General features: G+C 27.5%; 1 protein-coding gene across 1 annotated transcript; it reads left to right on the top strand.

Moving 5' to 3' along the window:
* Positions 1 to 2,818: 2,818 nt before the first annotated feature.
* Positions 2,819 to 26,841, top strand: LOC142328046 (uncharacterized). The gene is made up of 2 exons (XM_075371494.1): positions 2,819 to 3,026; positions 24,670 to 26,841. Exons 1-2 carry the CDS (start codon positions 3,000 to 3,002, stop codon positions 26,164 to 26,166), a joined length of 1,524 nt encoding a protein of 507 aa, XP_075227609.1. The 5' UTR covers positions 2,819 to 2,999; the 3' UTR covers positions 26,167 to 26,841.
* The last annotated feature ends 833 nt before the right edge of the window (positions 26,842 to 27,674 follow it).

Here is a 27,674-nt window from a genome sequence, read left to right as displayed (position 1 = left end):
GATGTTCTCTAATTATGCACATCTCAATTTGTAATGCATCGATCGCTATTCGGTGGAATTTTCAAAGAAAAGAAGGAAACTCGCAATAATTAGAAACATATAATTCTCAAGTAGAGCCTTGGCTTTTGAATGGAATGATGAACCTGTTAAGATCTGTTGTCGGACTGATAACTAAATATAATCAATATTCACAATCAAAACTTCAATAAATACATGAACGAACTAAATCCCTAGATAACAAAACTCTCTCCAGAAACACTTTGGTCTGATTTTTATACAATGGGTTTACGGTTATCATTTTTATATAAATCTTAATTAAGGATATGTATTTAATTTTTTTTTAAGTACCAGTCATTTGACTGATTTAACAAACTTCCATTCTGATTTTGGTTTAATCTTTTAAACTTCAGGTCTTTACTAAAATTTAAATCCTCAATAACCTGCTTTACCCGTCATAAACTTTACTTTTTCTTACAGATTTTACTTCCACAATAGTACCACAAATTATTCACCCCGGACGTAAAATATATTCAATCTCAACATAGTATATTCTTATCTATCAGTGTGGATTAATATAAAGAGTTTGCAATACAATAGGCTACTTCCTACTGTCACAAAAGTTTGAAGATAGGCTTGGATTTTCCTCACTCGAGAAGGAAGCCTGAGCTTACGATCAGGTACATTTCAATATTCGGAGGAAAAAAACAATTTTTGTAGCATTTATTTCAGTTATACGACGCAAAATTATTTATCAGTAATTTTCTTTTATCCGACTACCTGTGATCCTGTATCCAGGGTCTCTGTTCCTTACCTACATTTACCGAACATCAGATAACGATTTTGAAAAAAGATATCCTGCTGTTTTGAAGGATTGTAAGTGAGAGGAATGCCGGAGGAATTTTAAGGTCTTTTCTCATAATCCATCCTTTTCCTTCCACCTAGTTGTATTTTACCGAGTTTTTTTCTAAATACCTGATGAGAATCTGTAAAGGTCCTAGAACTTGGTATTGGTTTGATTTGAGGAGGATGAAATCAGACACAGACTTAAAATTACGAGACTCTGTTTCTAATCCAGTATTGATAAAATGCCCTTCCATGGTGTAAGAAATTACTTATTCATCATCGCCAAAGTAACCCTCCATCAAAATTAGAAAAAAAAAATCTTTGAACGAAAACATTTTTACATTGTATTTATTTTAATTCTGCTCCTCACCAAAAAAAAAAAAATATTTTACCTAAATATATGTTCCTGAAAGACAGAAAAGGAGGAATTCCGTTTAAAATTAAAAAAAAAAAAATAAATAAAAATAACATTGCGAAACTTGACTGAAATTCTATTTGGTTTTATTTTCATAATCTTGAAAGTAAAAGGTTTGATTTTTTCCTATTACTTATTTTTTGTTTAAAGCACTCTTACACAGTAAATGCAAAAAATATTTTTTCTGCAAGAGAGGCTCGGCATATTAGAAAATATTTTAAATTAAAAAATCTGATGTGGACAACACATGACACTTGTAGCCCTTTAAAATTATATTTACGCATTTTTTTTTTTTAATGAAAAGTACATAAAATTCTATTTCATTAAAACCTTCTGATATATTTCTTCGTTTTTTTATTGAATTATTATTCCTCGTAAAAGTTTTTTTTTTTCAAATAAGAGGTTAATAATTATTAATAAATCGATATATTTATATTTAAAAAAAAAGAGGTGAAATCGAATTCGAACCGATGTGCCTTCCCCTTGCAAGAGCAAAATACTTTATAATTAATATTTTATTTGGCTATAACTCTGGAAACAATGAAAATAAGTACCACTTATGACATATCGTTAAAAAGCTTTCACTGAGGGCTTAATTACTTTAGTTAATAAAAACGCCAAAATCCAAATTCTTTTGGATTTTGGGCTTTTTTGGACACTTTTGGTTCAATAGATTCCAATCAAAAGGGGAGGTGCACAACAAGATGTTACACATTCCTAAATCCAAAATTTCAACTTCCTACCGCTAATCGTTTTTGAGTTGTGCGAGATACATACGTACGTACAGACGTCACGCCGAAACTAGTCAAAATGGATTCAGAGATGTTCAAAATGAATATTTTTACTTCCTTTACTTCGTACAAGGAACTAAAAATGAAGACGAATGTACGATTTTAATCATATAAATCCTTTTGTCTAGTTCAAATAAATCCATTCTTGTAGTTTCATCAAAGTATGTTTGGTAAGCATACATAATCCCATAAAAATCAAGCGTAAACAATAATGGATTAATTTGAAAACGGTCACAAATGGAAATAAAAGGCCTTTTGCTTCATTTTTCGAACGATAACGTAAAAAATCAAACGATATTTAACAGATTTAAAAAAAACATCTTTACACATTTGATACATTGAAATCATTTACTGTGAAAAAATTATGCACCTCGCCCGTCTACGAAAATGTGAAAAAATAAATTTTCTATTAAACATCTTATATATATATATAGAAAGAATTTCTTGATTTTGATAAATGAAAAAACAAAACAAATTAATAATACCTTCTGAATGTCACCCATGGAATAAAAATATTACTGCAGAATAAATGACCTACGTCATTAGTGTTAAAAATACGACACGCTCAGTTTTACAAACATTCAGATCGGCCAAAGGCTCACGAGTTTTAAGCAAATAAACAAACATCAAAACCTATTAAAACAATAAATAAAATCAACAGACGTAGTGTACCAAATATTATTCTATACTCCTGAATTTAAAGAACACTAATAACAGTAAACGTGCGAGTGTATCATCAATAATAAGAAGAGAAAAAAGAGACAGAGAAACAAATTAAAGAAGAAAGACAGAAAAGAAGATATAGGAGAGAGAAAAGAGTGTGGAATGTGGGACAGAGAGAAGACTATAAGAGGATGTGAAAGACAAGTCACCCGCTGCAGTCACTGTACTAAACTCGTTGAGGATTCCCATATTTAACAGGAGCCACATAACAGGACATAACAACCAACATGAATAGGATCTTTCTACTAAGTGTTGTGAGTGTTGTGATATATATATATATATGTATAAATTAGTAAAAGTGTTTAATATAATAATAGTAATAATAATAATTATTATTAAGGAACGATAATATTTTTTAATCCTTCGGAATTGATCGATTTGAGAAATCCGATGTAAATTTTTTTCAAAAAAATCGCACGATATTATCGTATCGATTTACTTAGTATTCAATCCATGAATTTATTTAAAATAAATATTTAATAAAAACAACAGCTAAGACCATAATGAATATATTATCAAATCGAAATCAAAATTTGTTTTAATTATAATCAAAATAATTCAGAAGCTCTGAGAAAAAATAAAAATAACAAACGGACTATAATGTAACTGAAATAAGTTTCAGTAATCTTTTAATCTAATAAATTGTAAAATAAAGTAAAATAATATATATAAGATAAATACATATAATATATTGATAAAAATATAAAATTTAAATTAAAACGTTTTGTAGACATTTGACAATTCGTTTAAAGTTACCGTTTTAATTTTAAATTAAAATTTCGGTTTTCTTACAATAATTTTCAAACATTAAATTAACTGAAGAAAAAATAACTAAAAACTGAATATACTAAAATATTTTCTTAGTAATTTATATAAAGCTAATAATTAATTAAGGTGTGTATTTTAGACAATCACAGTTTTTATTGAACAAGGTCGTTAAAATCTCCTTGACTTCATTTGGATAAATTTACTAATATATAAATTAAAAATTTTGAGATAATTAACCACAAAGTTTAAGTTTCGGGGTAACACATAACATTTTCTGATTGTAAAGAAACAGACAGTTATTCTCAAAGTTATCCGTTACGAAAAAATGCTTCTCTTCATTTTCTCCCAAGAAAATATTATTAATCAAACACAGAAAATTCTAAAATTTAGATCTATCTATAAATATAACAATTAATTTTTTTTTTTAATTAAAATAATTTTTAAGTACTGAAATAAGTATATCATTTTAGTAAATATCAAATATGTTAAGTCAAAGTCAAATATTTCAAGTTTTATCAAATGTATCCGAAATCGAAAAAGATCTTTGATCTACAATAAAATTACTTCAAATGGATACGAAATTATCACGAATATAAATTCCACTTCGAGAAATTAATTGTAAACGAGATAGGAACGCTAAAAGAGACGTGTATCACAGAAAAAAAAACTCAGTTAAAATTCTACGATTACAATTTTTTTTCAATTTTCCATTGATTGATCATTGTTTGAAAAAAATTGAATAAATTTCCAAGCTAAATTTCTCAAATATTATTTAATTTTAATATTTTTACTGTAAAATACTCTATTGTAATATAATTTTACTACCTACAAACTAATAATTTTCTTCAAATTAATAAGAGAAAAAATATTATTTCTTTATATTTTTCAAAATTTCAGAAATGATTTTTTTAAATTGGCAATAACATAAAGTAAAATTCTTTACATTCATTTTTGAATGGGCTGTTATATCATCTAAAAGTAACAATCAAAATATTTTCAAAAAAAAAAATTTAAATACATTTTATGTTCTGGGTATTATATTAAAATATTGATACGATAAATCATTTGATACAATATAATTTCTTAAAACTGTTAATAACACACCAAAAAACAGTTCAAAAGAATCGCTACAAGAGGGAATACTTTTACGCACGCGCGCAAACACGTATGGGATAACTGTATTTTACCCAATAAGTGTTTCGTGAAATGTATGACTAAGCTCAGCACTTTAAAGGCTAAATGCAAACAGCATATTATAAAATCCTTTTGATAAGATTACCGTAAAACATGCCAGCAAATTTTGTTAACTTCTAACTGAAAATTAACTGTAAAAAAACCTATAAAAAAAAGTTAAATTTACGATTGTACAGGTCAAGTCATTGACATTAATGATTATATTTAACCTAACGATGAGAAGCTTTTTAGATAGTAAACAAAGTAGATTTCTCGTAAGCATGATGGTATAAATATAGAAGAATCATTATATGATAATACGATTCTTAAAAGCAAACAACAAATCTAAGTTAATATCAATCGAATTCTACATCTTTAAAAGACAGATTGTTACAAATAAAATTAATTGACAACTATCATGAAGGATCCTACTTCTAATAAATAAAGTTATTTTAAAAGAACAAAAGTAGGTAACAAGAATAATTGGTTTTTTGTCACAAAAAAAAAGCTGACAACACACTTGTAGGACTTTCTTGTCACGCGGTATTTTTCTGATGGACGGCTTACAAACAAAACTTAATTTAAAATTTTTTTAAATATAATATTTTTCGTTTATTTAATTCAGTGATTATAACTAGAGCGAGCGCGCATACCGTATTTTATTCACGCGGATGTGGCGGTAATAGCGGCCACTTTAAATATTATACATTTATTTGATTCTACCGCTCACCTGTGATGTCACAACATAGCAGACGACTACAGCAATTGTAAGTCAGTGCTACACTAGTGCTCCTTGTGGTGAGAGGGGATACTAATGAGCGCTATACCCACTTAGCCACTAGTTTATTTAGAGAATTTTTTGGGGTGGGGACGCGGTTTTGCAAAAGTTTTTTTGGAAATATTATATTTTAATTGTTAAAAAATGTACTTAAGAAAAATAAAACCTTAATTAGGCAAAATCCCGAGATATTAAAGGTGACCTTGTTCTACAACCTCACCCACATGACCTTTTAAATTAAAAATTTAATGGCATAAAAATTCAACATTATGAATGATCTACAAATCAACATTTCGTTGAATGTATTCAATTTCCAGATAAATCAAACAGTTTTGGGTAATCCAAAATCTGAATAATAATCTGTATTGAGTTTGCTAATATATACACACAGATTTTTTTTTTAATAATTCTTTTAAATAGGACCTAGTTTGTTCATTTAATTGCTGATAATTTTTTTTTAACGTTTATTTTTGAAAGATATATTACACCAATGAAATTCAATTTAATTATACACAAAAAAGTACTCAGAAGAGAAATTATTAATTGAAAATACAGTGAAAATTAACGAAAAATCATAATTTTTAACACTTTAAAGAATTAATTTTTAAATTCAACACTTTAAAGATAAAAAATTCTGTAACAGTAATTAGATAGTTTTTGGAAAATTAAGTTACAAAGTTTATTAAAATACGGTGTGCCTGTTATTTATAAAAAATAAAAAAACCCTGACTTTGACTAAAGTCATGTAACATTTCAAAAACCTTGTCTTTCTCGCTTTCCACCACTGAAAACCAGAAATTCGTTGCTATAAAGCACTGGATAATTCTTTTCTTAATTTCTTTTTAATTAAATTCTATGGTTAACGTAACTAGAATTTTTTCTAGATGAAAATCCGTTCTAGCTTATATTATACTCGTCTTAATAACTTCTTTAAACCTTCTATCTTACTCATTTTTACTGCCAAAATAGATACTGTTTATTTTAACTATCATAATTTTTAAACATTTTATGTCATTATATTGATTTTAATGTGATTTAATTAAAAATAAAAAGTACATAAAAGAAAAAAACCATGCTTAATTATAATAATTAATAAAATAAAAAGTTAATGGTAATTTAAAAAATGTTGCTTAGAAATTCCTACCGATTTCTTTTATATACAGATATCTATTCACACATAAACAAACACCGTATGTATATATATATATATGTGGGAAATAATTACTCAATAACCACGTTCATATACACAATATGATTTACATTCACACACCTGTAGATGTTCAACGGGCTACACCGCTTATTATACATTTATTCTCATATGAAAACCGAAGTAGCATCGAAAGTAATGATTAAATAGATGGACAGACGACAGTTCATTTAATCCATAAGTTCTGTAAATTGACTGATAACAGACCATTAAAATTTCTCACATTTAAAACCAAATAAAGTTACAACAACTAATTCAAATAAAATAGAAAAGTAACGATTTAACAAAATATTAATGTACTTATTACTGTAGAGTAATTTGTTTTTCCACTGAAGGTAATTCTCATAAAATTATTGAAAGAACAAAAAACGCTTTATATTATCGGATACCATTTTATTTATATTGATTAGAAAAGCTTCATATAATTTAATTGAATTTTTACGACAATCCATTACAAAAGAAATATTATATGAAAATTATCGGTTAAAATAATTACAGCTGATTTTCGAAGTCCAGAATTCAAAAGTTCAAGTCCTTGTAAGGACAGTTGTTTTTATACGGATTTGAATGCTAGTGTGTGGGTATCGGCGTTCTTTGGTGGTTGGGTTTCAATTAACCATACCTCTCAGGAGTGGTCCTCCTGAATCTGTTCCAGACTACACGTTTACCGGTACATTTACATTGCAGCTACGTCAGACCTGGCAAGCCGGTAAAGTAACTGCATTTGCTTATCTACAAACACCCTGAACCAGCAACAGTTGGGAAACTGGTTCGAGAAATATATATATATATATATATATATAAAGTCCTTTCCAACATAAGTTCAAATTATCAAAATTATCCTTTTTTATATTGAATCTTAAAAAAATATATCTCTTTTTAATACTTTTAAAATTATCAGGCACTCACTCCTAAGGGCTATTCAGTATTACACATTAAATATCGATAAATTTCGACGAAAAAGTATCGATAAAAACGATATACTAATAAAAAATATAATTATAAAAAAAATAATACGCCAAAGTAACGATTTAACTAAGTATCGATTTATTAAATTCATCATTTTATTAATACGGAATAAACTGTACTTACAAATCTGTATGTCAACTTTTCAACTTTTTTTACACCTAGTTATTTTATCAATTATCCGATTAATAAGAAAGTTACAATCTTTTAACACGGATTTTAAATAAAAATTTTGTCTTCGAGAAACTTATTAAAGAAAGAAACGAGTATATTCTTTCTAATTTTGGTGGCACAACTTTTACTGTAAAGACCAACACCGATCGCCCTGATATCTGCTTGACTTATTTCCAGTGATGTTAAGTTCAAGGTTTATTAAATTAGGAAATTTGAGAGAATGAGTTACTTCGAATATCAGAAGATCGAAAACAGGGAATTTAATAATTGAGAAATCGATACTTTGTATAATATCGATTCTGGTAATACTATACAATCCTTTTTTCTTTCTTTTTCTGTTTAGCCTCCTGAACCACAGTAAGATTTTCAGAGGATGAATGTAAATAAACTGTAGTCTTACTATACATACAATGCCATAGGCAATCCTATCCTAGGCATTTCTTATTACCTTCCTACAGAAATAATGGCTGTATCTCTAAAAATAGACAAATTCGAAAGTCGCCTATTTCGAAAATTGAGATTATTAAAATACGATGTATTGTTAATAAAAGTTATTATTACGAGTATAAACTTACCACGTGTATAATTCTGGTCACAATTAGAACCTATAGACCGATCGAAAAAACTCATTTACAGGGGAAAAATTGTTCCAATTTATAAGTGGAAATGATAAAGGGGCATACAATAAACGTAAAAAAAATAAATGCGAGAGCGGGGAAGGTGGAGGGTTGATTTGGGGGGTTGAAAAGGGTGAAAATGATATTATTGCGATTTCAATCGAAACTTGACGTCAAAAAAATTTTTGGTTATTTAAGACACAGAAAGGTATACATACTTTCACCAATTTTTGTCAAAATTAAATTACTTTTTGCGGAAATGAAAAATAAACGAAAAAAAGATTTTTCGCATTTTTCTCGGAAATTTTGAGTTAATGTTAAAAAGTGACCTCTACAAAAGTTATAGATATTTGCATGATCTACAACTTTTGTATTGGAAAATTTTTTTCAACCCCCCTAAATCACCCTTCAGCCACCTCCACTAACGCATTTATTATTTTTTTTACGTTTATATAAGCCCATTTATCATTTCCACTTATAAAAGTACAGGTAACAATTATTTTTTTCTAAGTGTAATTTTGTTGGACTACTAGGAGAATAATAAGTTTAAAAAAATATATACACACTCGTATTGTATTTGAATGTAAACATGTAACATCATCGACCTAAATACCATGACACCCTGACATTTCAAAATAAGAATAAATCAAACAATATGATGGAACAATCGCTCACCATAATCTTCATCACGATTTCTATTACAACTTTTAAATTTGTTTATATATTTATTTTGCCGGTTTTAAACTTTAAAGGAAAGAGATTCTATATAAATGGAAAAATTATTCAAATTATTATAAAAATCAAACAATTTATTTTTTCCAAAAAAAAAATTCAGTACATAATAAAATATTATTTATTTACTTTGTTTAATGTCGAGTGAAATTTTTGCTTTGAATTACTCATCAGTAAAATGAAGAAAACCACTTTATTTACTCACGGACAAAAATGTACATAGACATACTTAAACATTTGTACAAAGATAAAGAAACAGGTAAATGTCTGTCCTTGTCCATAACTTCTTGCCGGTTATTAACTTAACGTGTAGCGGTGAAACTGAATGGTGCAGCTTTCCCTTGATCTTGTTCTTTGATCCGATTGGCGTTCATTGTACTTCAAACAGCTTGACAGTACAAATGGAATATATTTTATAACACTTTTCAATGTCATCAAGTCAACTGTATATTTACTACAAAAGGACCCTGACCGTGATTTGATGCATATATTTATGCATATATATACATTTTAGTTGATTAAAAAAAAAGTTACATTAAATTATAATAAAAAATTATCACGGTGCATCATAAAACAAACATTTTTTTAACATTCTAAACTAAACGATGTAAATTCTACAACGAGTTTTTATTTCTATTCTCGATAAATATTTAAAATGTATTTTTAATAGTAATTTATTAAAAAAAAATCCCTTAATAAAAAAATTTTTGCATCATATATATAGTTACACCCAATCAAAAATATCAATTATATTTATTAAAACTACTAATAAGATTATTTTTCAAAATTTTCAGATTAACAAAAAAAAAATTATCAAACGAACGCTTAAGAACAATTACGATAAATAAAACCTTAAAAATAGACGCGCATTTCGATTGTCAAACAATTATCATCAGTTGATGTATAGGAATTAGTAAAAATAAATAAAAAATAATCGATCAAATCAAAAGTAAAATGCTAACTAATAACATAGTCTATATCTCTTAAACCCCTCGCTCGGACTTATTTTTTTTCTACTGAACTGAAAAATCAAAAAAATGTTCCTCATTCGCCTAAATATAGTAAATAATCTGATGTGGACATCACATGATTTCCTTATACGCCTATTAAATTACATATACGAATTTTTCAAAGTACATAAAATGTTTTCACAAATAACTTCTAATTTTTTCATTTTTTTTATTTTTTATTATTGAATTATTATTTATAGTAATTTTTTTTACAATCCGAGGTTAATAATTATTAATAAATCAATATATTTAAATTAAAAAAAAGAATTAAAGAAAAAAGGAAAAAAAGAAGAATATGAAGCAAACAAAAAAAATAAACACGAAGAAAATCTTGCAAACAGAGAAAGAATAAAAATATTAAGAGAAAATGATAAATATAAAGAGAAAGAAATATTTCCTTGGGGTTAACACCAAGGAAAAAATAAAAAGATTAAGTGAGTATGATGAATATACAGACAGAAAATTTGAAGACTAGACAACGCGTACACATATTAAGATCAGAATTATATCAAACCAAAGAGCGATTAAATGATTGCCAACAAATAAACGAAATTATAATCGACTCTGACTTAGGGAGAATAATGTTGTTCAACAATATCAGAGGAGTAATGAATTAAAAGATATGAATTCTTTGCAATTTATTAAAGATCGGGCATATATGGCCTCAGTGTATATGTTGTTCTTGTGAGGATCTACTTTTCAATCACTCTGTATTTAACTTTAATGTAGATAAAATTAAACAGAAATTCCAGAATAATTAAATTAAATAAAATTATATAAATATACATTTTTAAAATTACATAACACTTTATTTCTGATTTTTTCAATTTTTTTTTTATTGTTATTATTCAATAATTATTTATTATAATTGTTTTTTTTACAATCGCATTAATATAATTTAATTATATTTAATATAGTTAAATTAAAAAATAAGAAAAGAAATTTAAATCTGATTCAAACCGATGTGCCCTCCCTTGTAAGATTCAAATATTTCATTAATTAATATTTTATTTGGCTATTACTCTGGAACTAATGAAAATAAGTAGCACTTATGATATATCGTTGAAAAGCTCTCAATTAGAGCTGATTATTGCAGTTAAGAAAACGTCCAAAATCCAATTTTTATTTTTTTTATTTTCGGCTTTTTTGGGCACTTTTAGTCCGGTCGATTGCAATCAAAAGAAGAGGTGCACAACTAGATGTTCAACAGTCCTAAATCCAAAATTTCAACAACTTACGGCTAATCATTTTTGAGTTATGCGAGATACATGCGTACATTCACACGTCACGCCGAAACTAGTCAAAATGGATTCAGGGATGGTCAAAATGGATATTTCCGTTGAAATCTGAAAACTGAAATTTTTCGCGATCACAATAATTCCTTTACTTCGTACAAGGAAGAAAAAGTATTTACATTTCTAGCTAGATGCTAACAAATCTAGGTGTCTTCTATTTATAAACGAACACACAAACAATTTAAGGATATACTTGTATTTTAAAGGCCAACACGACAAAAAAAATCTACAGAATAAAACTTATTTGTATAGGTAAAAAAGACATTACAATATATTAATACGTTTTATTATCCGATACAGAATAAATTAAGTCTTTCCTAACATAATATTTCACTATATAACTTGCTTATTTATCAAAGTAGCTCCTGCACTTGTAGTTCCAGAAAATCTCTTTATACGTAAAATTATCTACGAAGAGAAAAAGTAGACTGGTAGAAAACTGACTGACCGAATAACATTCATTCTCCCATACTATATAGTCAAAAAACATAAATTATTCATAGTGATTTCACTAATTATTTATATGATTGAGCTTTTAATAATGAATAGTAGGCAGATAAAAGTGGTAGAAATACAAAAAAAAATTAACATTTCCTTATTGATTAGATACTAAAACATTCGCCATATCGTTTTTTTATTTTTTTATACTACGTATAATTTTAAAAAACTAGACGTAAAAATCGATTTAACGATCTTAAAGGGTGTAAAAAAAATTGAGTTATAAATGTTAAATACTACTCCCACAGTTCTTATAGCAATTCAAAAACCTTTAGTCAAAATTTGTTTTTTCAGAGATTCTAATTTCTTTCTAAGCACTCGAAAAAACTTTTTAAATAACATTAACCTCAAATGATGAGCTTTTTATTGACAATTAATTATGCTGCCAACTTGTAAAAATAATCTACCAAATACTTTTAGCATCTTACATATGAAAGTTTTCATAATAGCTATTTTTAGATTTGAATAAATAATATAATCGTATAAACAGAAATTATAGAAAATATAACACTTTTATTTATAAGAAAATAGATGAACATTTTAATAAATATAACCAATTTCATCCTAAGAATACAAAAGATTTGTAAATAAATTCTAAGACAATGACCTTTTGTTTGTTTTATATAAATTCATAACGACAAACAAACAAAACAAAACAAAACTGAATAGACTTAAACTAAATTAATTATCTTAAATTGTTTGTAAAAAAAGAGAAAATATGAATGAATAAAAAAAAGATATGAAAGGAAAAATACTTCCTTATTTTACTTTTTATTCATAGAAAGAAATTCACACATTATAGTAATTAGGATGAAAAAACTGTTAAACATAATAGTAAATTTAAAGCAACAATAAATTAACTATAATATTAGGAAAAAAAAACAAAAAACAAAAGGTTGAACATTCGCAATGAAGTAAAAATAAGCACACTATCAAAAGTAATTAAGTAATTATTTCCATAAACAATAAAATTTCACATAAAAACCATTATAAAAAAAGAAATTTATAGCAGAAGGAAATAAAATCTCAAATTTATTAAATACTTCTAAATTTCATCAGGATGATCACATTAACCACGAAAGTGTATATAGGTAACTAACTGCTAATTATATAGTGTGAGACATCCCCCTTTCATTGTTTTAATACTTACTATATCTATGCTGAATAATGTATTTCAGCTAGTTTTGAGCCCTACTCTTAATTTATATTATCAAACTTATCTAAACTCTATAGAAAAGTATTAATCGATGCAGTTCAAATTAATTAATTATAAATTCGTAATGTATAAACTTATTTAAAAAAATCATACATACTTAAAAACCGGGCCTAAGAAGTAAAAATCAATATCTTTTTCATCTTTAATTATAAATTTTCCACAAACGTTCGTTATTGAATATACAATAAGTATGTGTGTCAACACGTTTGGTCTCGGATTTTGATTTTGATTTCGGATTCGGATTAAGCATCCTTAGAGGATTACAAAAATATACGAAAGGTCAGAATCGGCGGTCAGGTTCACCTAAAATGGCTGCCAAAATTAAAATTTTGTAATAAATCATTACGCAATAACGGTGTAAATTAGCAAGTTGGTTCAATTGCACTAGTGTAAGGTATACTACTACTAATTGAACAGCTAGATTTTATTTTTTTATGGTTAATCATTGAAATAAAAGTTACAATAATTTAACAAACTTGAACAATCCTTATTTATAAATGCATATATAATGTGTATGTAATAAATTATATATACTTTTCGTAAATGAAATTTTACGCAAGCAATAACTCATTTTTTTTTTTTGTCAACCAACCACTTCTACTCGGACTATTGAGAGGAACTGTTCGATAATCATTCATGAAAATCGATCCAATCTGAATTTATTGATTATACATATACTTTCCTCCATTGTAATAAAGAGGAAAGCAATGAAAATATTTATAAAATTTTACAATAAACTTTAAACAAAATATTAACAACACCAAGAAAAGAAATGTATTTACAATTAAGTTATTTAAATTAAGGGAAATTTTTTTATTAAGATATTTCACGACTGTATTTCAATAAATTGCGAGGATATTTCTAAAGTAAAGACCGCTGGGAAATTTCTCTCCTTAAGATCCGCGAACCTTTGTTGTTCATAGTAATGTACACACTGTATTGTTTGTAAGTTGTCGCGTTGTAGTAGTATCTTTGATTACGTGTACGTTATTACGTTGTAAAATAAACAGAAAAATTGGTGCTGCCGCCGACTGTGAAATACGTGGAATCATAAGTTTTTTAAACATCAAAACGTTAAGTCGGCTGAAATTCATAGGCAGTTGGTTGCTATGTACGGTGATAATGTAATGAATGAAAGAAACGTCCGAAAATGGTGTGAAAGGTTTAGAAATAACAGAATTATTGTACATGATGAAGAACGTTCGGGGAGGCCCTTGATAATCACTGAGGACTTGTTGAAACCCGTCGATGATGAAATCAAAAAAGATCGTCACTCAATGATTTCAGACCTGGCTCTTCTTTTTTCCTGATGTTTCAAGAGGTGTTCACGGCCATGCACCTTTTCTGAAGCCTGAAAGGCTTCAAAAAGGTTTGCACACGTCGGGTGCCGCACGTCTTAACGGAACGTCACAAAAAAATCCGAATGGGATCTGCTTTGGAATTTTTGATGCGCTACACAGAAAAAGGTGACGAATTCCTTAATTCAATTGTTACCGGTCTCTTATACGGTCTTTTAACTTAAAGAAATTAGTAATATTTTTTGATAAAATGAGTAAGAAAACAATTTTTTTAAATGAAACCACTACAGAACACCGATGACTTGATATTTGTAAATATAATTATGTTTAAATACTTTTGGGCAGTGTTTACGTGAGAAGATGTACTGTCGGAAGTAAATGATCAGACGTCTTACCCAGCAGTCCGTATAAATAGCTTTTACTTTAATATTACGTGTTTTTAGACTAATTTTTTCTTTCCGTAACAGTTAAAAAAAAAAAAAAAAAAAAAAAAAAATTAATACCATATCATCTCTCACAATCACTATAACCACAATGGTTACTTCTGATTATTAGAAACTCTTATTCAGCTAATCAAAATGATCGTATCAGATTTTTTGAATTTTCAAAAATTACCATTCCAGACTGAAATAACTCTCTTTTCTGTGTAGCCTACGGAACCACCGATAGGCACTACTTCAGAGGATGATATGTATGAATGCGAATGAAGTCTTGTAATTTCAGGTCGACTACTCCCGAGATGTGTGGTTAATTGAAACCGAACCACCAAATAACACCGGTATCCACGATCTAATATTCAAATCCGTATAAAAGTAACTGCCTTTAGTAGGATTTGAACCTTAGAACTAAAATAACTGCTACACGGAAAATAGCTGACAAATTAACGGCCAGCGGATAAGAAATCCACAATTTGAGCAAAAACAATGAGAAAATAATTATTAAGTAATTAATTATACATTTTTGTATTTCACACAAGCCTATTTATGAAATGAAAAAAAGAAATTGAAAAACTTGATAAAAAATTACAATAGGGAAAAATTATTAGAAAAAAAATTCACGAATATCACTGAAAATAAGTATTATCAAATCGAAAAACGGAATAACCTATAAAAACCTGTAACTAATCTTTAAATCGTATATCTTTAAATCGACATAAATCGTATATCATTTAATTGTTTTTTTTTTGTTTTTTTTAAATTAGTATCATAATATCTTTTAATAATATTAATAAAAGACATAAATACTAAAAAAGTTGTTAAATCAATTTTCAACCTATTAAAAAAAATTTTCCAATACACTAAAAGTTTTAAGAAAGATAAAAGCCAATAAAGCTCCTTTCTAAAAACTAAACTGAATTAATAATTATGATAACATACGGTGAAAAATTTGTCCGATGAGAATTTGGCTTAAAAGGCATTTAATTACTTAATGAGATTATTTATAACAAAAGGTATGTCCAGTTCCCGCATGAAAAAAAAGAAAGTGTGGCATGATTACTAAACAATCCCACAGTTTTTTTTTATACAAAGTTATTTGCTAAGAAAAACCAACATAACAAATAGGCGGACTTCACTAACAATAATAAACCGCCTTGTCATCTTTGGCAATAAAAATGGTATATATTTTTACAAAAAATAAATAATAAATTACCAGTGCTAAATTATATGTAATTTACGTAAATTACTAAAACGGCAGCGCCATTTCTTGTAACATTAAGCACAACAAATATTTATTTTACTAAAATAAGCGATTTTGTAAAAGCACACGCAAACACATTCACATACAGGATGATATGTCGTAAAACGCAATTTCTCTTTTTTAACACAAAACATTCTAAGAAGCAAAACATACATATATATATTTTGTAACCTCTTCTTTTTAATATTTTTGAGTTCCCCCACAGGGGTGAGATATTTAGTTATTTTAGTGACTTCATTGTTTAATAAAATGCATTTTGAGCATTAAAATTTGAAATTGGGAAATTTAATTTTTAATTTTGGAGATTCCCATACTCAAGGGGAATTAATCGGGTAAAATTAATTTTTAAGAAAATAAAAGTGATGATAAAAAGTTTTTTTAAATAATTCTTTAAAATTGTTTAAAAAATCCAAAGATACGGACATAATTTTAAACAAAGATATAATTTTCTAGGAAGGGGATGTGGAATTTTTGGCTAATTTTCTTCTTTTTTTTTCAAGAAATGCTATAACTTAAGGACTATCAAAGAATTAAGATTTTTACAATTTAAATGCCATAGGTAACTTGCGAGATGGATTTAAATTCAAAATATATTTTATTTTTTTCTAAAAATTAACAAGAAAGTTTTTGTTACTACAGACCGTCGGACTGGAGAAAAAGATTTTTTATAGAGGTTTAAAGGCCTATTGTTGTAGAAAATAAATATGCAAAAAAACTTCCAATGACATTTTCTGAACCAAAATGCGAGTACAGCTAAATAAACAAAAGAAATATATATATATAGTAATTCTTTGTGAAGGGGATGAATATTAAGTAAATATTTTTAGTAATTTGCAATCTCGAAAAAAAACTTCAACTTCTGTAAAAAATAGGCTGAAGTGCCTCAGCAAAGATTTGACATTTTATTTCGGCCAAAACAACCCCACACCTTTTTCCAATTTTTTTTTTAAATTTAATACATTCTTCCTCCCGAAAGTAGTACGTACCTGTTTACTTTTGAAGAGAATAAGTTAAAGTGGTCCAGAGTTGTAAGACCAAAAACAGGCTAACAAACATACGCACAAATGTTCGTCTAACAAAAATACATTTTTTGGATTTGGGAGCAACGAAATAAAATTTAGTTTTTGCAAATTACATTTATTTAAACGTATTTTTTTGTTAAAAACATTTTTTTCTAAATGTCTCCTTAAAGCATAAAACAAAAAAACCAATGTTTTTCAATATTTTTTTTTACCGATTTATATACTTTTCCGTTATTGCTATACCAGCATATATCGCTAAAACCGGGAAAGTAAAAATCCGCAGAAAAAATAAAAAAATTATACTTGATCAATTTTTCTTTAAGTTTCGACTTTTTTAAACCTTTATTTCTTTTCCTGTTTAGCCTTCGGGAGTTGCCGTTCAGATTTTACTTCAGAGAATAAACGAGGATGATACGTATGAGTATAAATGAAGTGTAGTCTTGTACAGTTTCAGGTCGACCATACCTGAGATGTAATTGAAACCCGACCACCAAAGAACACCGGTATCCACGATCTAGTATTCAAATCCGTATAAAAGTAACTGTCTTTACTAGGACTTGAACGCTGGAACTCTCGACTTCCAAATCAGCTGATTTGGGAAGACGCGTTCACCAATAGACCAACCCTGTGAGTTCGAGTTTTTTAAACCGGTGAAAATTAAAACAAATACCAATAAAACTTTTTTTTAACCTCCGGTACCACCGTTATGTATTGCTTCATAGGATGAGATGAATGATTTGTAGCGTGTGTGAAAATCCAACGACTGACCGAGATTCAAACCCCTTCCGGATGAGCCAATAAAAATTTTTAAAGCTTAATTTAACGCGAATTTTAAAAATGTGAAAAAGAACTATTTTCAATAATTTTGTACTTATCGATTTTTTTAAGCATGGCTTACATTTTTTACAAGCATAATTTAAGCAGGTGTACAAAGTTTTCAAGATATTTATTTTTAACAATAACTCACATCACAATAAGTATACAGGATAAGCAAATACAGTAAAATAAAAGATAAGCTAATCAGAAGTCTTTACATTTCTTATTTTCTTAAGAAGTTTTTTCTTATTTTATTCCCCAATCACTTTTCTGTTAACCTAAACAATTCCATTCCATTATTTGATTTTCATTAAAGAAAAAAAAATGAAGAAAACTTACGAAAAGTATTTCTTATTACTTTTTTACCTTATTTGTATTTACTTCTGTATGAATTACCCGAACATAACTCCAAAAGTATGCCCTTTTAAATGCTTAATAACTAACCTTTTTCTAATTTTTCTCAACCAATCTGTGGATCGGACATTTTGCAAATAAAATCTATTTCGATGAAGAATAAAAATATTTTTTGTTTTTAAAAATAAAAAAAGTAGTATGTTCGTTCTGATAGTCTGTGTAACAAAAAACGTGATAAATATTTTAAAGATTATGTCACGGATGAATTGATGATAGTTAACTAAGAATGTGATTAAATATTCAGTAAGCTTAAAAAAAAGTACTTTTCTTTTGCTTTTCTAATGAAAAATTAAGAATGAAATAAACTGTGTACGTTAATAAAAAAGTGATAAGGTAATAGAGTACGAACACATCCTCGACTTTATAATGTTATTAAGAAGCTTCAAACTTACTGGCAAAAATAAAACTCAAAAAGTATATAATATAAATGAAAATCGCATGTTTATAATCTATTTTAATGATATTGAAATTAGGTTACCGATCACAAGTATTACATTAAACAGTGCATTTAAATCTATCTATCTAATTACAATAATTTATGATGGCTTCTTATGAAAAGACCACCCCACTCCACTCCCCTCATAAATCATCTGTGTGCTGTATAATCTTAGGCACATTTATTTAATCCACCGGGTTGGTCTAGTGGTGAACACGTCTACGCAAATCAGCTAATTTCGAAGTCGAGAGTTTCAGCGTTCAAGTCCTAGTAAAGTCAGTTATTTTTACACGGATTTGAATACCAGAAAGTGGATACCAGTGTTGCTTGGTAGTTGGGTTTGAATTAACCAAACATCTCAGGAATGGTCGAACTGAGACTGTATTACATTTCATTTACACTCGAACATATCATCCTCACTCATCCTCTGAAGTATTATCTGAAAGGTAATTACCAGAGGCTAAACAGGAAAAAGAAAGAAAAGACACATTCATTTAAAAAATAATAAATAAACATAAAAAAATGGAGAAATGAAAAATTTACAAACATTTTTCCATTCTTTGATCAAGATTATTTTATGAATATAAAACATATCACTAAATATAAATAAAAATTGTACAAAGTAAAATAAAAAAAGGCAAGAAACAATAAAAATTCAAATCCGTTATGAGAAAGTTCGAGAAAAAAAATAATAAAAATAAAAAAACAATTTAAAAACTTGAATAATAAAAGTAAAAGACCTTAACGGTGTATAGGTTAAATATTAAACAGATTGCGTACGTGAAGATATAGCTATATATATATATATATATATATATATATATATATATATTTTTTTTTTTTTGTGTAAAAAACTGGCAAACAGAAAAATTAAGTGATGTTACAGATGGATAAACAGGGCATGCAAATATTCGAGTACACCAAGATGAATTTTATAAAAGTATTTAGGACGCTAGACAAACAACATTCCATTGAGTAGTCTCACGCTGAGTGTTGTATGTTTCTACATTAATTCATGCTTGCTTGCTAATAGAAGATTGGCCGTAGTCTATCTTTGGTTATACACATATATGCTGTAGGCTATAAACAGTAATGTATGATATTATCGCCCCTATTATATTAAGTGTCTGAAATAATAGTGAATATAGTAGTTAATAGGGCAGAAGTCATAAAATAACATTAAAATTAACCTAAATATTTCATTTTATTGAAAAAAAAAATACTCATTCATTGAAAAATAATAGCATCTGTAAGATTCCAGTAGATGATTATTTATATTAAAGTTGGGATTATAAGATTATTATTATTATTATTATTTCTGTTTAAAAACATGAAATTCACTTACGAGTGGCAGCTAAACACACATAAACACCAATAATTGTAATGAATTTCCAATTAATTTTTTCTGTCAAATGGTAATAACTTTTTAATAGCTCAAATTCTGTGATAACAAATAATATTTTACATTTTATATAAAGAGTGTAACAGATGACATTAAACTTTCAATGCTATCTTTTTAATAAGTGTATTTATAAATGGATAAGATAATTTTATAATGCACATAAATGATTTAATTATTGAATTCATTTAAACTTACACAAGTGATCAAATGTATCTTTCATAAAATTATTTCTATAACAAATTTGGAATTTTTTGATGCACAAGAAATTTAATAAAATGTACAAACACAGACAAACGCGCACGCGTGCGCACATACACACAAACAAACAAACAATATGACATTTCATTCTTACTTCACACCCTTTAATTTTCTAATAAACTAATTTTCTGAGACATTCCATGTACCGTGAAATTATCAAGTAGTTAAGAATACAGAATTACATTAAACCCAGTTCCTAAACTCATCTAAAAAAAAAAAATTATAAATGGCTTAAAAAACTGCACTTATAATTTTCAACTTATCTTTAATATTTGTATTTCTTGTAACTGTTAAAGACAAATTAAAAATAGCTATCAACAACTTACAAAAGCTTAAGTTCTGAAAAATATTGAAAAAAAAAAATTATTTTATTTTTGTTCATTTTGTTTCTAGTTTATATTATTTTAAACTTTTATAATTTCATCTTTATTTAAAATTTTATCAGGCCTGAAAAAATTAAAAAAAAGTCATTTTCACGATATGCAGATGTAAGAATCTTGGGATTTAATTATAAAAAGGAAATGCACAGAAATTATATAAAGTTGCAGAGTTTGAGATAAACCTATTTCAAATATGGGAATACGTTTTGTTATTTTTTTACTCTAAAAAATGTTCAACTAAACTGATTGAAGTTTGATATAAAGTACTTAAATTACTAGAATAACAGTCTATATATCATAATACTATAAAGATCCATCAATAAATAATTAAATATCTTCAGACTGATCTCTGTGGTAGCATCTCGACCTTTCATCTAGAGGCCTCAGATTCAAATCGCAGTCAGGCATAGAATTTTTATACATTCAAAATTCCATTTTCATATTCCATGCACGAGCTTCAAATTTACTTGGCAATATCATAAAAAAAATATACACAATGAAACTTTTGATTTATTATAATGGTATTTAAAGAAAACAAAAAAAAGAAAAGAATTTCTCTCCAATATTTCCAAATTTGGTGAGATAAGAAAACTAAACAATTTTCATTTAGATCATACCATAATTTTTATTTTATATAGGAACGACACGCTTGATAATCCATCAAACAATAATCAGATGAATTGTTATCTGATAATCCACTATTATCCTGATTATCAAATGGTTATCTGACAAAAATTGATGGTGGAGGTGGTTCAGCATTTTACTGGAAAAATTAAAGGAAACCATGGAAAAACTTTGATAAGAGTAATATTACAAAGTATAAAATAATGAATAAAACCTTGATTATGGCGCATGTTATGCGTAAAAATGAATAATGATTCAATTACATGAAGAAAAATAAATAATATTGATACAGAATAAAATAACAATTTTAGAGCTGTAATTAATAAAGAAAGTATGCATTTAAGTACATGTAAAAACATGAATGCATAAAATTTAAGTTTATTAGTATTACTTAAAAACTTGCCAATAAAGCAATGTTGATGTTGAAAGGATATCTTTTAATTTATTTTAAATATCACCTTGAATATATTTTTAAATTACTAAGTAATTTATTAAATTAAAAATGTAAAAAAGATTGTGATGTTTACTGAATAATTAATTTTTTGCAAAGATTGCATCTTGTAAATATAAATGAAAGAAATTTCAGGATTTTTCAATTTATTACAAATGAATCACATTTTATTGGCATCTGCTACTTCATTTTATCTGCTGTTTGTATATACTGAAAATTCATTTTTAATATATCTCTCTAAGATGTAATATATTTTACATTGAATTATACATAAGCATAATAAATAAATTTAATTAAGATCCAATATTAATTGAACATATTTTAACGAGGACGTATATACGTGAAAAATTTGCTCATTCATAATTCAGACATGTATATTTTGAGTTTCAGGATTATCAATCATAGTTTAAAATTTTTCATGGTATAAAAAAATAATTAAAAATAAAATTTCTTAAATTATTTCTTTATAACTTACAAATATTATTAATAGGTATTATTTGGCTAAGAATTTAATTGATTATAAAAATGTGAAATGATACAATGAGTACAACAGCAGAACAAATATATATATATATATATATATAGAGAGAGAGAGAGAGAGATTGAGAGCGAGGGAGAAAGAGACAGGAAGATAACATGTGTTATCTTCCTGTCTCTTTCTCAAACATGTGTTATACAAATAAGGCAATTTCACACGGCTCTAATACCAACAAATGATTTATAAACTCAATAACACTATTGTACTAATTAAAACATCTAAAAAAAGAACATAATTGATTCAAAAATGATCTACATAACTCATATAAGAAGAATATCAAAATAACACCTTTTTAGTAAATTAACTTTAAAAGTGAGTTCTTTACATCTGTTAACTTTCACATATAATAAATACAAACACTGTTCCTTTATTTATAATCTTAGTTGTTTCTCATGTATCAATAAATATTTAAGTCTACAATATTTTTCACACAATTTTCTTTAACTGCATAACTCTGAATTACATTTTTAGTATGAAAATCTATTATCTATATATAATATTATTTCATTTGAAATGCAGCTAATCTATAACTGAGAAAGAGAGAAAATTTTTAAAAAGAGAAAATGTATTAAATATGGTCAATTCTATAATTAAGTAGATATACGTGGCTGATGTACTAGAAAACTTAACCAGTTGTATCAACATTCATTTAATCTCTAAATCTTGGCTTAATATCCCTTAAAAGTGTGCTACCTTTAGTCATTACAGCAAGGTTCAAACCAAGTTGAAATCTGACATAACCAGGAGGTTCTAGATTTAAATCCAGACCAGGCTTAGTATTTTCCAGATGCTACAAAATTTATTCCTTACAAAATAAATAAAAAGGAGGAACCAATCGGGCATCCATCTTACTATAGTTCCCACAGTGAATAAATTAATAAATATGTACGTATAATTTTTCTATCATTAGTGGAGTAATTAAACTTTAGAGAATAAAATAAGTGAGAACATTTACTAATTTCAAATAATAAAAAAATATATATATATATAATGGCAATCTCTAAGCTTTATTTTTTAAATACATTTTTTCACAACTATTAGTAAGCATCCATTACATTTATGCACTATATTAATAAAAAAAATCACACAGTTGCATACCTATCAAATGCATATATTCATACTACATTTATTGCAGAACGTAAACATTTGCCAATTAAATATTTTTAATTTAATTAAATGAAGTGGAATTTTTACAATTAACTTTTTAAATTATTTTAAATTGTATGATTTATTTTTATCAATCAGTTTTGACTGTTGTATAAGTTTATATAACTGTAAGACTAAAACAATGAACTAGAGACAAAATCATATTGCTTTTCATAAAAAGTATTCCTTTAGAGTAAGATTAGACAGTAAACTATCCTGATCAACTGATTGTATAGGTACCAGTGCTGATGAGCCCTTTCGCAGTTCTCTCCTTTTCCCTTATTCTTAATCTGGTGGGGGGCCTATAGAGTGAATCAGGAACTCTATCTCCCATCCAGTGCCTGTACCTTAAGCCTAATAGCTGAAATGTCTATTGAGTAAAGCTCTCCATACAAATAATAGACTCCTACTTCCCTACAAAAAAATAAGCAATGAAAAATAATTTAAAGGTGACATAACCTTTATGTGACTGATGATATGATTAATGTAACTGATAAGGAGGAAGGTTATCAGGAATTACAACTGGCAAGCATGGAGTGAAATTAAAACCAATAAGATCTATTCCTTTAGATGACAAAACAAATTGACAAACAATTATTCAAAAGCCTACCACAAATTATTTCGAAAAACAAATTACATGAGGAGTTTGCAAAAGAACAAACCCCTCATATGGATATTCTTTTGTCTTCTAATTTGGTTATTTTGAAAACAATATTGTTAAATAATAAATTGTTAAAATTGTATTTGCATCATTTATCACTTTAAATTTACTATACACAAACAAGTTTCAGTTAAAGTTAAAAAAAAGAAGAAAACTATGAATTTCAACTAAAATAGCGACGGAAAAGTTGATAAAATTACTAAAACTAACAGATACCATTATTATTTATCAGTTAGAGTATTTTACATATTTCTAGAAAGTATTTCTAAAAAGCACCTTTATGATCACAGATATTTTATAACTTTTTTATATGTTTCAGGCATTTCTGTGCATTGCAGCTGTAAGTCTGATACAATGTAACGAAGAACAAAACTGGTCCGATCGTAAACTAAGAACAAGACGAGAGCCACCTCCAGGACATGGACCCCCTCGTGGAGGTGGAGGAGGAGCTCAAAGGCGTGGAGCACCAAGACCAAGATACGGACCCCCACCTAAACCTCAATATGGACCGCCACCAAAACCTGTTTATGGTCCACCACAACGTAAATATGGTCCACCAAGTAAACCTCCAATAAAATATGGTCCACCAAAACCCAAATATGGACCACCTAAACCAAAATATGGGCCACCTAAGAAACCAGTTTATGGTCCACCAAAACCTAACTATGGCCCACCACCGAGACCAGTATATGGTCCACCAAAACCTATTTATGGACCACCAAGAAAAATGGGAGGAAGACCACCCAAGCCACAATATGGACCACCACCTAAACCTCAATATGGACCACCTCCAAAAACAAGTTATGGTCCACCATCTGCTGCATATGGAACTCCTTCAAAAGATTACGGTGCACCAACTAATTCCTACACATCTTCTAATGATGTTCCGATCAGCATAGCAAATTCTTATGGTCCACCAAGCTCATTGTACGGTGCGCCTAAACCAATTCCTTTATCAAAACCCGATTCAGTATATGGGTCTTCACAAAATTCAAATTCTTACCAACAGCAGCAAGCAAGTAGTTCTTTTAACAGTTATGATACACCAAAGCAACCGATTTCTTCATATGTTATTCCTACAACTTCTTATGGTGTTCCTATAACAAATAATTATAACTCAGGTGATCAAGCTGGATCAGGGTCATATAACATTTTAGAGAGCTCACCGACTGCAACATCTTATGTTAATGTATATAAACCTGCACCAACCAATTCCTATGGAGCACCTGTACCAACTGATGCATATGGTGCACCTGTTTATGGACAAAGCGCTAATTATGATTCATATTCCTCTTCATCTAACCAATACAATAATTATCATAGCCTTGTACAAAATCATTATGATGGACAACAAACTGATTTGAATACTCAACAAGGGCAACCTAAAAAAGATGATATTACAATGTCGGCTGCAAATCAAATGTATGGATCATCATTAACACAATCGGCAGATCAGCTATCAAAGCATACAAATCCATTCAGATTCTCAACAAATTCTGAATCATCATCATCGTCATTATCGGCAGTAAATCAACAAGCACAATCACAATCAAACACGGATACAGGATCATTCCAAGCACCGACTCATACATTCGGTTTCATACCATACAGTAAGAGTACATCACAATATTCAAATGCACCGGATCAATCGGCCACAAATAATAATTCTCAATCATCATCTGGTCTAACATCAAATTATTATGACACAGCACAATATGCATCTAGTTCTGTATCAACACCTGTCCAAAGAAGAAGTACATCAAATACAAATCAACAAAGTGTAAGGTTTCCTAATTCATCTGAAGAAACTGTTTAGGTTAGGTAATTAATTAAGTGACTTATTTATTACTTTTTGAAAATTATGAAAAATAAAAAGTTAACGAAATGGATTCTGAAATCTGGCTTGAAAAGAAGTAAAAATGGATAGATGTAATAATGAAATCAGAAGTGAATTGTGGGATGAATATTACATGAAGAATGCAATTAATTAGTGATTATGGACTGGAACTATCTAAAGCAAAAAGCAAAATAATAGAATTGCACGTTCCATCAATCATACATTCAGAACAATGCGAATTAAAAAAAAACTACCAGGGTAGATAAAGTGCTACTTTTAAGAAACAAAATAAAATGTTATAGATTATTATCTATAAAGGTGCTAAAATAGGTGCCAATGCTAAGTGCAATATAATAACCAGATGCGTGTAATAAACATAATTGTAGTAATTCTTTAACGTTTTCAATAATGAATAATATAAGCAGCATACATAAATATGTAGTATTTAATGTAGATAACAGAAGTAGTGATAAGAAAACATAATAAAAATTGTAAGAAATGGCATTTATAAAAAATTCAGGCTGTGACGTAACTATAAATTACATTAGTATAAATACTATTAATTATTAATCTGAATATATTAATGATAACAGACATTTAATTTATATAAAAAACTGCATTTTATAAATTAATAAAAACTGGATTTTCAGTTATTTTGAAAGAGTAATTTTTAAAATAAAATGAAAAAAGCTGTTACACTATTTATAGAATAAATATACTTTTTTTATTTTTCAGAATTCTTTCAATTTTTCTAATCTGATTTACAATTCACCTTACTAGTTACAAGTATTGTATTTTTTATTAAGGAGATAAGAAATACTTAAATTTTAAAATATATATATAGATGTTAATTTGAAGATTCAAAACAAAAGATTTTACTGGGAAACTGGAAGAGAGGCCAAGTTTTATAAATATGAATAGTTATTGTTGCTTGTTTTTCTAAAAATTATTAATATTTATTAAAATAATAATAAAGTAAAAAAGGAAAGTACCAACCTTGTATAAAAAATAAATAGCATATGTAGATGGAGGCAATGAGATGATAAAAAATATTGATTTTTGGTTAGAAATTCAACCCAAATAAATGCATTTATCATATACTGGTTGACTACAAAGTGACTAGTCAACTTAGGAATGATTAGTATATGTTAGTTGCTTTGAAATGCAGAGAGATAAAGCGTTTTAAATATTTACTTTGCAGTAACAAAATCTTTCAGTAAAATAAAATTTTCAGTAAGTTAAAGCACTGACCAAACTTTGAATTGGACAAGATTTTATTTATTAACCGGAAACAATTTTTCAGTAGTTTTACAATAAGCTCTAAACTGTCAGTTTAGTATAACACCACTTTTTGCACATCATCATCTCTTCTTGGCTAGTCTACATTCAATTCATTTTTCATCACAGAGAACAAATAAATGGTTTAAGAATCTGTTCAAATAATTAATTTATAATAATTTTCTGATAAATGGTAAAAGATTTCTTCC

This window comes from Lycorma delicatula, chromosome 7, assembly GCF_047948215.1.
Source record: "Lycorma delicatula isolate Av1 chromosome 7, ASM4794821v1, whole genome shotgun sequence".
NCBI lineage: Eukaryota > Metazoa > Arthropoda > Insecta > Hemiptera > Fulgoridae > Lycorma > Lycorma delicatula.
The sequence above is the reverse complement of the archived record's forward strand: the minus strand, read 5'-3'. Positions and strand labels throughout refer to the sequence as shown.